The sequence below is a fragment of the Hypomesus nipponensis genome, chromosome 27 (assembly GCF_054491055.1).
Source record: "Hypomesus nipponensis isolate SF chromosome 27, ASM5449105v1, whole genome shotgun sequence".
Taxonomy (NCBI): domain Eukaryota; kingdom Metazoa; phylum Chordata; class Actinopteri; order Osmeriformes; family Osmeridae; genus Hypomesus; species Hypomesus nipponensis.
Window position 1 is genome coordinate 6,352,431 of NC_140387.1, and position 14,413 is coordinate 6,366,843.

A 14,413-nucleotide genomic window follows, 5' to 3' on the forward strand; every position below is an offset into this window, starting at 1 on the left:
TGAGATAAAACCCTCAAACAGCACCTATGCTGGCAGAGACCAGACTCACAAGCACTTGTGCTTTGCAGTCACATAGCAACTTCTAGAGAAGCCCTCTGAACACAATAGGCCACTTTATCAAGGTAAAATCTCCCAGGTCCGTTCTTGTTATACCTCAGGATTCTTGTTGGGGCTCAAACGTCATTTTGATCACTTGAAACAACGCTATTCAGCATTTATTGAACTGACCTTGAAGGCAAGTTGCTGCCTTGCAGACTGAAATAGCCGCAATTGTGTAGCATTTCACCCCACCCAAGGTGTGAGCTGTTAGACAAAGAAATGGTTTGCACAAATATTTCAGGAATAGAATGGCCTGTGGCAGCCTACTCAATTGTTGCAAGACTTATCAAAGGGCGTGTATGAAAGAACACACACTCCCATAACCGTACTCCTCGGGTGTGAGGTCTAACAGAGGAATTGACGCATATGTGGGGCATTTCTCAACTAAAATGGATAAAATCCTGGTTGCATAATAAACATGTTTTGTATTGAAAGAGATGGTGTTTTTTTTTATTGTTAAGGTAAATCAACATTGAAGGGAACTTTTTTTTAAATTCATTTTAAGCATTTGTCTTTTGGTATTAAACAATCAGGACTCTTGGTGGCTGGATCTACACAATCAACAGTATAAGCATTTGACAATCCAAGACCCACTTTTATGTTCTGGCGTTTCCCACCACGTGACTTTGCTGTTGCTTGTTTTTCTGTTGTTGACTGTTTTGTATTTTGTTTTACTGTGTATTTTATAGTGTTTTTAAAAATAAATGTATTTGGATTCTGTTTTTGTGCTTTTGTTCGGCACCTCTGCCAGCCTTGCTTCGTTGTGAGTGTGCTTTAAAAATAAAATGTACTTACTTACATCAAACAGCACCACATCTACTGGTGGCAGCAAGACTAAATGGAGTTTCAAAAAAGTAGAAATGCATTATTAGCATTTCTCTCACATTGATGCTTATTATGTGCATTTGTGTTCTTTTCAGTGGATTTAAACTGGCAATGCTTTCACTGTAAAAACTCTTTAATTTGATTATTTACCAACACTCAAGACCCCCATAGGCAAACACTTCAACATGTAAATAAAAAAAATCTTATTCCAGAGATTTCTCCTCCCACAGTTCAACTGCGTGTGATATTCATTTATATTTCTGTCTACACGCTCTTGTTTTTTGCAGTTCACCAGATTTCAAGCTCACCCTAACCTACTGATAGCTGATGGCATTTTCTCCCTGCTTATTATGTACACTGTGTGATTGTTGACCATGTGCCCTTCCCACACGACTGCTGCTAAGTATGCAGCTGTTGTGAGCAACCAGTGATCCAAGTTGATGCTTCGCAAAGGCTGTTTATCCATCCTTTAGATGGATCCTAGTAGGTGGTGATAGAACGACAGTAGGAAATTACTAATTGTGGTTGTAAAGAATGACCTAGTTTGGATAACTATCAAGCAGGCTCCACCTCATAAAATGGTAAACACAGTACAGTAGCATGAGAACTTGTTGAGAAGGCACACTGGGTTTTCTGGGTCTGTGGTACAATGCTGACAGCTTTATTATCCTTAAGGAGGGGTATGCTAGACTGATAATCATTGTTTTTTTTTATCTACCATGGGAGTTACCTTGGGAGTAAGGTTTGTAATTGTTGGATACAAGTTGTAATTATGGTGGTAGATGTTTGTTGAAGGATTGTTGAAGCACTTACAAGGTTATAATTTGCAGACCTGACCAGTGTTGACTTTTTTCATCCTAAAGACCACGTTTGTGAATTACATATAGTAGCTAGTCTTTGTGATAAATCACAACAAATGTCTCATAAAAGTGGTGCAATGCCCATACAAGTTTAAATGGTCAATTTGTCAGTCATTTGGGCATGAACATTACAAGCCAATGCTGTACTCCCGATAACAAAATTAAAAGCGCCTGAAAACATCCATTGCATTTACTGCAGCTTACATATGGTGTTTTTACGGCAAAACCGTCTGTTAATGTATAATTAAGAGAGACATGTGGTGGCAGGACCAAAGTAAATTGGGTCATTAACAACGCTCCCTTCACAAGGGAATATTGAGGTGTGCTTTGGCTGGTTCTCCTGAAGCTGTATGGAGGAGCTATTTCTCCCCCTATCCCCCAGTAGGGGACATTGAGGCATGAGAACGTGTGGCTCCAGCCTGTGATCAGTCATTTGCTCACAGGCTGGACTGAGACCATGAGCTCAGAAGAGCCCTGGCCAAGGGAAGCTGATGTCATAGCAGCTGATAACAGCTTTCAGATGTGTTTTTGCCTGCTGTGGCCAGCGCAAGGACAACTTATTCCATTACACATTGCAGAGGCATTGGCGGAGCAAGCTGCCTTCTCGCTAAATAATCTCCCAGTGATGTCACAATTGATGTGTGGGTGTAGGGGGATGTGCTGGAACAACACAGGGGCTGAGCCAAGAAGTCATTTGAATGGTTGTAGTGTTGAAAACCACAACAGAGAATAGTCAATAGTAAGGCAAACACAAAAAGTCAAAGACAATGTCTGAATGATTGAACTTGGCAAGTTTTCATGATTTGAGCATTACAGAATTTAAGTTAAAAAAAAATATTGGTTGCTTAATATATATACGTCAAATTTCAGGACAATGGCCGTGAATTGTTGGTGTTTTGGAGTTTATTGCTCAAGTTGTACCAGAATTTCACCCAAGCCCACAGCTCAGTGTAGTGCTCTATCAAGTCAAGGTTCCCCTTGGAAACCGGAAAAATATTTGGCTGAACTTTTTACAGGCCTAAGCTAGCATTGAAACCAGCTTGCCCATCATTAAAAGAAAACTGCGGGTCCTGTGACACAGCTGGTCCAGTCCTAATTTAATTACTTCTGTTAAAACAAATAAGAATCGTCACTGAACTCCTGAAGAGAGCGAAGTCTCTCCAAACTCTACATCGTTCAGGTTTAAACCTTAAACATATAGTTTGAGGCTGCTATTTCTTTAGTAATGTGTTTAGATTCAATCGAACCAAGACCTCATTACTAGAACAATGGATGGAGAGTATTTTTATGATGTTTCCTTGACTTTGAACAAATCTATTTATTTGCCTTTATTTAATGATGTATTGTCCCTGTAAACATTCATACTTTACTCTCTTTGCTACAAATTCATTCTACAGTTCGTCTTTGAGTTCTAAGTGTATCAGACCAATTTCTAGTAGTAGACCAAGAGGTGCTTGGCATAATGGGATTATTATATCAGTGATAAGATAGACTGTACTCATATTATTAATGTAGTTCACCCTCTATATTGTTTCAATGAAATACAACAAATGACATTTCTTATTCCACCAGTTAGCATGTTAGCTGCATGACATAGGCTATTTCTAAGGTTTGTGCTCATAGCCTGGCTCTTTCCATTTCAGAACGGCTTACGTGAACCATGCATGAAGCTATTGCTTTCAAAATCAATAAAGAAACTAAAGTGCAAAGAGCTGAACTCTACTTTACAGCTCATTTTCACCATATGAAAAGCATTTATTCACAATTACAAAGGATCTGAGGTTGAAGTGTCAAGGAGTCCCTGGAGAAAACACCAACATATCTTTTACCATCCCGTTTCCCCTCCAGTGACCCCTGACCTCACGTCATGTTCTGATGCTGTGAAATATTGTGGTTATGAATCTACGAAGAACATTGAATGCCATATGAAACCATGTATTTATGAATAACACCAAGCCAGGATAAGATGCAGCTTTGAGGATTAACAATGTTGCTTTTCATTGTAGTCTGTAAAAAGAAATATACAAATTGACCATAATCTTTACTATTAGTGCCTTCTCAAGGACACCACATTATAAAATATGACTGGTAAAACTTAGCCATTCTCTTTCCAGTGCTTTCACCCTCTATTTATTTAAGAGAAGACATGCTTGTATGTGTGTCTATGTAACACCTATGGAAACCTAACAAGATGTCAAGTAAAATGTGTAATAATTGGCAGTGACATCCACAGTTTGACATTGTGAATGATCACTGTCTGAACCAACTCATCATGCCAGCTACTTCTGAGCTCCCAGAATGCATTGCTATGTTCACATTAGATCATGAGTCTCTGTGGCTGTGTCCCAAAGTGAATGTGTGGGGGAACTGTTCTGGGTTTTCTGTGACTCGCAATGCCACTACTATTTCAGCACCCGGGGCAAAGTGGGTGGAATGTAGAGTAAGATGTCAGTATACAGAGTTCTTAAAGCTGCACATGGCACAACTGTTGGAAAAGAGTATACAAGAGCCATAGTTCAAGTTTGCAACTTGCAAAATGTATCTCATCAGATTTCAGTATATTTGTGCACATCATTATGCACATATAACAAATCGACTAATTTTTAATGTTTTTTGTTACCAGTTGTGTTACCTTTGATCTGTATGGACAAATTAATCACTTCAGTGAAATTATTTACAACAATAATCTTATGAATGTGACCTTTTGTACCTCTAAACATCTGTTGCTAGGCAATCCAGGTGTATGTGGCCTACATTATTATTCTATACTAAGAATTATTAATGTGTGTTATCCTCTCATGGATCATGTTGGCTAAAAGGATTGTTGGTGCTCCACCTTCAGAGTTACTGTTAAATGTGTGCTGCAACCTTTAAAGCACACTCTATCCCGCCCAAAGCAAACACACATTATTGATCTATGTTTCTCTCTCTCTCTCTCTCTCTCTCTCTCTCTCTCTCTCTCTTTCTCTCTTTCTTTCTTTCTTTCTTTCTTTCTTTCTTTCTTTCTTTCTTTCTTTCTTTCTTTCTTTCTTTCTTTCTTTCTCTCTCTCTCTCTCTCTCTCTCTCTCTCTCTCTCTCTCTCTCTCTCTCTCTCTCTCTCTCTCTCTCTCTCTCTCTCTCTCTCTCTCTCTCTCTCTTTCTCTCTCTTTCTCTCTCTGTCTCTCTCTGTGTCTTTTTCCCCATCTCTCTTTCTCTTGCTTTCCTTTTCAAGGGAGCATGATCAAGTCACTGTAAAAACCAAGGAAAACCCAGCATGTCACACTTCCTGTATAGCCTCAAGAAAAGGTGCCCCCTATTTTACTGATTAATTATGAAGTGATACCACTGCAGATGACTCATTGTTAGGGGGGGGGGAATGTTATGTAAGGCTAAATTAATTACCATACTAATGTGAACCTGGGTGTAAGAATACTGAACTAATACTGGAGAAATAACACCGTTTCTAAAGGCCTGTTTGGTAAAAAAAAAAAAAAAGTAGTACACTGATTTTGTACTGTCTCCATTTCCTCAGTCCTGGGAGGAAAAGACAAGATGGAGGGCCATCTTCGACCAGCAAATCCAGTCTTCCATGACTGTGTGGGAAGTGAATGTGGGTGGAGGCAGGGAATTACTCACAGCCTCATAAGGGCGAGCCACTACACTTCTGAGAAGTAGACTAGAGCAGATCACCCCAAGCAGGCAATGGAGACAACCAACCCCCCCCCCCCCCAACACATCCACAGTAACTCATCTCTATCCATACACAGCTGGTTATGTGTAATAAAATGTACAAGCAAACAATGATGATTCTGAGGATTATGTTCAGTCCCTGATCTAATATTCTACTGTTCATGTGCTGAGTTATTTCAACAAAAACAATATCCTACTATATTTCCCTGAAGGTTTACCTATATTGAAGTGTGAGAGAGGTACTTGATAATGTTTAAAAGAGTGATAACTGTCAGCATATTACAAGGGTCATACACTCACTGGTTTTATTTACACTGACAGACAAGGGCATTTTTCTAAATGTCCTGTTCTTCTACTTTTTCAAAGACAACTTGGTTTGAGTCATTGTATGAATACTGTACTCTCTCACAGTGTGGATTTATTCTGTACCCCTGTCTGGGGACAGAAACAATAGACGGTGATTTTTTGTTTCAGAATGACCCAAGGCCATTCCATGTGTTTTACTAGAAACCAGGGTCTGTTTTATAGGAAACCCTTTCAGACACGGCTGCATGCTGTAGAGGGCAGTGTGGAGCATAGTGAAATGGTGAAATACATTTTTTATTTCATTATTTAAAAAAACCTACATTACATAAGAACAGCTAAATGTATATTCTGAAAGGTTAGCCATGCCTTAAGGTGGCCGTCGTCTGGTGTAGAACAAGTGGTTTTGAACCACCACTGGAGATGAAGAAGCCTGGCCTCTTGAGAATTGTAAGCCTGCATGAAGCCCTTAGAACAAAACAGTGCCCACACCAGTCTCCTAACGGTATTCTACTTTCTCTATTATTTATCTCTCTGCTGTAAAGGGATAAGACTGATGTTTGGCCTGCATGCTACCATGCATCACCCTGGTGCAAGCGCAGTTTCAGTTTCCCCTTATACGTGTGTTTTCTTTACCAGTAAGGAGCTCTGATAAAACATACAGTACGAGACGTCTTTGAATGTTACATACTCCTGGCTCTTGTTACAGTTACAGATGACATCAAGGATGGCTTTGTGCAGTTTACCTTTGTGCAATTATTTTTGCCTGTACACTTCTCACATAACAACTTCAAACTATACACTAACACCCTCCACATGTAATGGGGATTCACAGAGGACGTCACCCTCATTCCAAGAAGACGACATGCTAATCTGCTAATCTTAGTAATTGTATTAGTCTAATGTTTAACAAAATTAAGATAACAGCAAATACATCAGTTGGTTAACTTGACTTTGCTTATTATGCAGACCTCTTTGATAGATTTTAAGATGTCACTGCAACCCCTTGATGACAAAATGTGAAAACATGTTTTCAGAAACCTTCTTTTATTTTAGATTAAAAAAACATTCAAGGAAACGATGAACACTTACAGCATATTGTAAACCCGAACAATCAGTGAAAACAGCTATATAAACCAAGGCAAGTCGCCCTGTTGGTCATTTTCTTCCTCACGCACATTATGTGGCTGTGTTCTTGAAGCAGATATGAAATCGTTGATTGGATAAAATTTGACAAGAGCTATGCAGGTTATCTTGTAGACCTCAACATAACCAACTCATTAATAGGTAATGGATGGATATTCACAGAACTGTAAATATGTCAATTCTTCAACATGCCCCATCTACTGCAGAGAGGGTGCTTCAAGTCCAATGACATACAGACTGCTGTACAGTATACCTAGTCTATAGGTATCAATAACTGTCCTTTATCTTTGGCATGATCTACGGGGCTGAATGTTTAGAGATGAAGGGGACCTCTCACATGTTGGAAAGAATACAAGTTAAAGGGATTTCATTTCCAAACAGGCTCCATGTGCCAAGCCCACTATAAAATGGTCAACTGATGCCAACAGTGGCTCAAAGACAGTGCTTGTTTGCTAGACATTCCTTCAAAACCATGTAAAAACACTTCAAGATTAGGTATTGAAATGAATGCGGTCTTAGAGGCAAACGCCAATGTTTTCCAGAAGGAGAGTGCAGTTTGTCGGGAATCAAAGAGTCATACACTGTTGTTCGATTTAGATGTAACTTTGTGGTTGATTTTTTTATATCAGACATTGAAATGGGAGAAAGAAGTAGCCTTAAACTCTCAAATACAATTTCACTGAAACTGACACAAACAATTTTATGCATCAAAGAGTAGTGTCGCCAAGTAAACACACTTTTGCACAAAAAGATAACAAACGGCTCCTCATCATCGACCATAATAAATAAACTGGAAATATAGAAATAACATGAACAAGTCATTTTTGCTTATTCAAATTCAGCATTGTACTTACGAACTTTGAATACATTTTATACAAAAATATAATTAGTGACATCAAAAGCCTTATTCAAGTTCAAAAATAAATATTTCATTGACGCTCCAAAACAACTATTTGACAGCTTTGAATGTCTGTCTGTTGTCATTTTTTATTTGTTCCCAAATTGATGTGAATAAAGTTGTACATACAGTATACCGCCATTTAGACACTGTCTTTTTAGTAAAATAAATTCAGTGCACCAAAAATGTAATATAACTTACAGTATAGATTTGATGAATGTTTAAGCATCAATTAACACAATAGGTATATTTCAATGGTCTTGTTTGGTCAACGTTTTCACACTTCTTGTCAAGGTAAGTAAACTAAAAGTATAGCAAATAATGGGTCATATTCTATTTGTTTGCAATATTTAGGAATAAAAAAAGAAAAAGATTAAGTATCAAATAGTTTTCAGAAACATTACACTGTACACAGTCCATGTCAAAACCACAGATAAATATTAGACATGATTTAATGTTATTACTTATGTGCAATATCATATTTCCCGAAAGTGTCACCAAGACACTAAAAACATCCTGTGCATTCTCATTACACAGGCAACATAAATATCAAAGATAGATTTTGCATAAATAAATTGCTCCAGAAATTTAGTAAGACTAATTCATCTATTACTGATCAAAAGCCCTTAACATCTTCAGTCTAGCTTTACTGAGCTGCGTCCCTTTTGTTATACCAAAGGTCCTTAAATTCTGCAACTTAAACACCAATTTCTCTCAAAGTATCTTTCTGACACAGTGTTGGCCAAGGTTAACACAGTATCAATGCTTAAGATTAACACATGGAATATGTTCTTGATCCGTCAATACTGCTCCTCCAAGTACTAGATGCAAATACAGTGCAAAAGGTCTTTGCTTTGAAGGAAGGATAATCTTAACAATGCACTGGCTTTAAATAACATAGTAATCTATTACTATCGTGTATGATATTGTACAAAGGTATGGTCTCTTTAAACTAGTCTATCACCAGGAACTGCAGTCTCACATTAACACAGTCATTTAGTACACATTTAGAGTTGAAATACTCTTTAAGCTTTATCATCAAAAAGTTGATTTGATTTTCTTTTACCCCATACACACATTGTACAATACTAAACAAACATAATTATGCTATCATTGACACAAGATGATTCAAACAAATGGGAAAACGACACTGTTATCACACACCAAATTACAACCAATATCGTTGTTAATCAACATCGGGTTATTTCAACAAATCTCAAGAAATCCCCAGAAATTCCATTTGCCGTAACTTTGATGCACATGTATACACAGTATACTTCACGTAAAACTGTGCATCCTTTGCTCGGTTTGGTACAGCCAATAATAAAGGTAAGGTCATCTCATACTCCACTGACAAAAAAAAATAAAGAATTGCGGACAGCAGTTCAAAGGTCAGCCCAGATGCAACATCCATTGTCTGCTGAACAATATGAAATATCTTCAGTGAAAGGGTGACCCAAAAAGGAGGCTCCCCGTTCTACGATGAAGCATACATCACAGGTTCATCCTAAATGTTTAATACCCTTGTAGTATTGGTGTCTTTGACTTCCTGTAAAACAGGAAGCAGCCCAAGTCCCGCTCCTTTTGGCCTGCACTTATTCGTTCTACCTGATTCTGTACTACTGAGGTTGCATTCTTGTTTTTCCCTCTCCCCGTTTGCCACTTCTTTCCACGTTTCCCTTTTGATTTACCTTCTGGATGAGCATGAATATAGCTCTGGAGGGTGAAACACCATTTTTTTAAACACACTGTAGCAGAAATTGGTGTCAAGGGAAGGTGGATATGTATAGTCAGACGCAACTATTTTACTGGGTTGCAAGAATTTTGACCAGACACGAGAGATGACGGTGGGGTGGTCCCCCTCTCTACCCAGGCATACTTCGCCTACTATCCGAACGCTCGTTCCCCACACCGTGGTTCCTTTGCAAACACGGACTCAGAGCAGATCAGATTTTGTAAAAAAAAAAACTCTTCTCACCAGAGTTGCTCAGCAGCTGGTGCTGTCCCCTCTCTTGGCCATAGTGGCTGAGCTCACTGTAATCTGGCAACCATTGGTGACATGATTCATAACTTTCTGTTTGAGCTGTGCCACCTGCTCGCGCAGGATGCCGGCGGTGGAAGCCAGGTCGGAGTTCTGGGTCTTCAGCACCTTGACTTTCTCCTCCAGTCGCGAGATCCTCTCCAGCTTCCTCTTACGGCACTTGGAGGCGGCGATGCGGTTCCGTAGCTTCTTCCTCTCGGCTTTGATACGCTCCTGGGTCTCCAGGTCGATGGGGGAGAGGGAGGGAGGTGAGCTGGTGGGGTCCCCCGGAGGGTGGGGTACCTCTGGGACAGTCTGGGGGGCATCCAGACCCCTATTGTGAGGATGGGCACCCTGCCCCAGTCCACTGTGCCCAGAGCCATGGCCTGCAGTGGGATAGGGCATTTGGCTCCCAGGGTACGATGAGGACACTGTGATCTGACCAGGGTTGTAGCTGCCCAAGTTTGTATAGATGGGCATCTCTCCGCTCGACATGATGTTTCTCTGGTATGGAGACTGGATGGAGGAGGAAGGCGACATGGGTCCTCCAACAAGCTGGTTCTGTTTATGGAGGTCAGCCAGGGCCTTGACGAATCCATCAGCGAAGCCCTCCTGTTCGTTGGTTGCCTGGTTCCTGTACATGAAAGGGTTGGTGCTGGAGTTGGGCACCGGGCTGGTTGTTACCAGACCCTGGTTAGACTGTATGATCAGGTGCTCAAGGTCAGGTGACGCCAGCTTCAGTAGGTTCATATCTGTCGAGGGCATTAGCGAGCTGTTTGCGTTACTGTTAATCCCAAGATTATTGGGATTGATATTGCCATTGCTACCATGCTGGCCATGTAAGAGTTTTAGACCAGAGGGGGTCCCGACGACACCTGAGAAATGATGTGCCGCCATGTTTTTCTTACTCAGCATCTTGTGTCCCTGGTAGCGTTCATACTCTGGAATATGTCCAAAGCTTTGAACACTTTGAGTGTCATCGTGATAAAAAGGGGTTTCCATTTTACCCGTCATTGAAACAGTAAAACTGAATCTTCATAATCTGATTATCAGGTGTAAATCTCTTGTACGTTTCCCACAGAGACGTCAACTTTAAGGCTGTTGACGGTTTTTGCGGGGTGATGTTCCTTTTTGATATTTATCACCTGTTTAAACGATAGACAAAAACAAACTTAATTTTATAATATTATTGATATAATTGATAAATACGTGGTATCGTCGTTAGCTCGTTGGTCAGAGCAACAAGCTGTTGTTAGGTAGGCTTCTGAATTCTAAAGTAGCTTAGTACCAACACATCCAGCTCGGTACTTGGAGGAGGAAACAAACTTATTCCAAAATAGCAATAACAGTCAATAACATAAAACGCGCTGATAGGTCTACAAAGGATCTTAATGGTTGGACTCCGTTAAACGTTGTAAGCTATCTGTATCTCAGAAATATTTATTGTATTTTATTTTAACCTAGGCCTATTTAATTCCATTCATAATGAAAAACAACTTACAAATAGAGGAGAGTCTTATGATCCGATGATGACAGGAAAGCCCATAGCAAGTCAATGACAAGTTTTACATTAACCTACTAACGTTTGAGAAATAATCTTCCCATAAAAAATCCAATGACTCAACGGTCCCCGGTGAGTCGGATTAGTCAGACCGCCGAATTGTGACATAAAATACCATCCATCGTAGACACGTTATACCCACGCAGGCTGGAAGCCGGTCGACTGTCTTCCTCTGTCCACAGATGATTTCGCTACGATATCCGCGTGTCCAAATACAAAATCTGTTTACGGACGTCAATGGAAAATTAAAGTAATCCAGCTGATTCTGTGTGATATTTCACTGTCTATGACAGTAATGCTAAGAAATACTCGCGTCCTTGCCTCTGGTTGCGTTTCCTCATACACTGAGCTCAATTCGCTAGCTGCTGTCAGTTCCACTGTGGGACTTTCTGTTTGGCCGATTACTAATAGGCTACCATACGCCCTTTCTCTACAGTTCCTGAAACTGCTCTGCATAGATGTCACACATTTACTGACGCCTCCTCCGCTCCGTTCAAAGGTTTCCTTTTATTGGTCATTTGGACGACGCGTTTTTAACCATATATAATGTAATGTGCTTTTAATGAGTAATAGCCTACATATGTAGCCTGTAAGTGAGAACTTATATGAATTTGAAGTGCGCTATTTGCGAAACGTCTGAAGTCTAGGCGCTACAGTAAGGTTCTCCTGTACTAGAATGGTCGGTCAAGTAGGCCTTTTGAAATATGTAGTTCCAATACAAAATACACAAATATTTTGAAGCTCAAAAAATGTGCATGCGAAGAAAAATCAAGCTTAGCCAACTCATTTTTTGTTTGAGAAAAATAGGCGCAGGTGCTTTCCACACATTGCTACAATTCCACTTACGCTCTCACTTACCACAAATTATTGATATATCCAACCTAAGGTATCATCTTTGAATTTGCTTTATTTTTCATTGAGAATGACTGAATTGACTGCATGGAAATGACTCTCCACCTTCAATCAGGAAGGGGCCGTGTTTTCGGCAGCTGCCAGGAAGAGCCTATTATAATGTGCTGTGGAGGGTTGAGGACAGTGTCAATGCCGAGTGCCATGGCACATTCCCTATACTCACGGCTGCGGAGCTGGCTGGGGGAGGCCAGGCGTGTTGTTCTAGTCCATATTATTTGGAGAGTCTGAAGGTGATTTGCTCTAGGTTGTTATTCAACCCCGAGGTGATAAGCACAGAGATGCATTTTTAATGATCATTATCTCCTTCAAGGTCAATCAAAGATGACAAAAGAGTTGTCATACTTATTATTTACTGCTGTTGCTACTTAGACAAACTATTATTGCAGCTCACCTCTGACAAAGATGGGGTCTATTATATCGAACAGAAGTGCAAGAGTCAGGGAGTATGTTGGCCCTGAAATACATGGCAAAAATATGTATGCTTGTTAATGTATTTTTGGTATGTTTACATTTAATCAGTTCCAATTAAACATAATTTGAAACCCCCCCAAAATTGAAAAAAGATAAACGAAAGCAACCTACTTAGACAAACGAAAAGGGATCCTTTATGAATAGTCTATGATATGATTACTGGGTTTGTGTGTTGTGTATATGATCAAATTTGACATAATTTTCATATAGAATGCCAGACCATCTTTTATATTAATTCACACAACTTCAAGAAGCAAGAAATAAACTGCCCAGTTGTCATTTCTCAACGTCAAGAGCTAAAAAATAAAGCTCAATATTAATGTACAGAAAACCCCAGCTGTTCTCTCCAAAGAGTCAGAGTTCTGTTTATTTACCAGTAGGGTGGCAACAAATATTTGTGGAATAAATTACTATATTCGGGACAAGGGCTTTGAACAGCTCATGAGGTAGTGTCTGAGAATGTAGAATAAACATTTATTTGCCTAGCTATTTGAGGGTAGCCAGGATTCTAGCCAGTAACTCAGAGCGTTACAGAGGCCCCGCCTGATTACAGTGAGTAGGCGCTCTCTCTGTCTCTTCAGCACTGTCTCTGTCTTTCTCTCTCATTTTGTCTCTGTCTCCCCTACTCTCTCTGTCCCTCACTCTATGTCTCTCTTTCTGTCTCTCTCTCTCTTCTTTCTGTCTTTCTCTGTCTTTCTGTCTCTCTCTCTCTTCATACTCTGTAGATATATTTTTTACAACCTATGTGCTTATGTGAATCACAATCAGTAGATCAGCTATTACTATCTAATCTTATGTCTTATTAACCATTTGTATATATACGTGTTCCTATGGTAAACTACTTTGTTTTGATGACAGACACATTTCTATGATATAGTATCCTGCCTGCCTATAATAACAAACACCTATTGGCTGTATATTATCTTTGTTTTTCTCCATTCACTAATAACACCGTCCTCTGGCCTTCATTCCTCAGAGAGACTTTGCTAGTACCGCTGTCTGAACTGATCATTTTATGTTCAAGTGTTTGTTAAACTCTCTCTCCAATCTGTAGATACATATTTATAAATACTTCATGAACCCAGAACTCAACTGAACTCAGTCATTTAGTTATGGAAGAGATGGACAGAACACTTTCTTTATCCCTCTCTCCCTCTCTTTCACACACACACACACACACACACACACACACACACACACACACACACACACACACACACACACGCACACACGCACACACGCACACACACACACACACATACTCTCTCTCTCTCTCTCTCTCTCTCTCTCTCTCTCTCTCTCTCTCTCTCTCTCTGTGTGTCTGTCACTCTACAGCTCTTAGTCTCTCCCTCTTTATCTCTCTCTCACATACACACACACTCACTTACTCAATCTCTCTTTCACACACAAACAACTAACTCACTTTACTCTCTCTCTCTCTCTCTCTCTCTCTCTCTCTCTCTCTCTCTCATTCTCTCTCTTTGCATGTGACTAATATGAGCAGTGCATAGTATTACAGCACGGCTAGTTACAACTCAGATGCTTGACTGTGATAACACAGCACCATCAAGACAACTGACCTGACCTTAAATGTCTGCATATGTTTGTTTCTGACTAATGTTAATTTCTCTCCTTTCGTTACATAAACT

The 14,413-nt window shown here is 39.8% G+C and overlaps 1 protein-coding gene across 1 annotated transcript; it reads right to left on the bottom strand.

Moving 5' to 3' along the window:
• Positions 1 to 6,786: 6,786 nt before the first annotated feature.
• On the bottom strand, positions 6,787 to 11,802 carry june (JunE proto-oncogene, AP-1 transcription factor subunit). Its single transcript, XM_084694066.1, has 2 exons — positions 11,322 to 11,802; positions 6,787 to 10,965 (listed from the first exon to the last, which is right to left on the bottom strand). Exon 2 carries the CDS (start codon positions 10,832 to 10,834, stop codon positions 9,788 to 9,790), a length of 1,047 nt encoding a protein of 348 aa, XP_084550192.1. The 5' UTR covers positions 10,835 to 10,965; positions 11,322 to 11,802; the 3' UTR covers positions 6,787 to 9,787.
• Between the last annotated feature and the right edge of the window lie 2,611 nt (positions 11,803 to 14,413).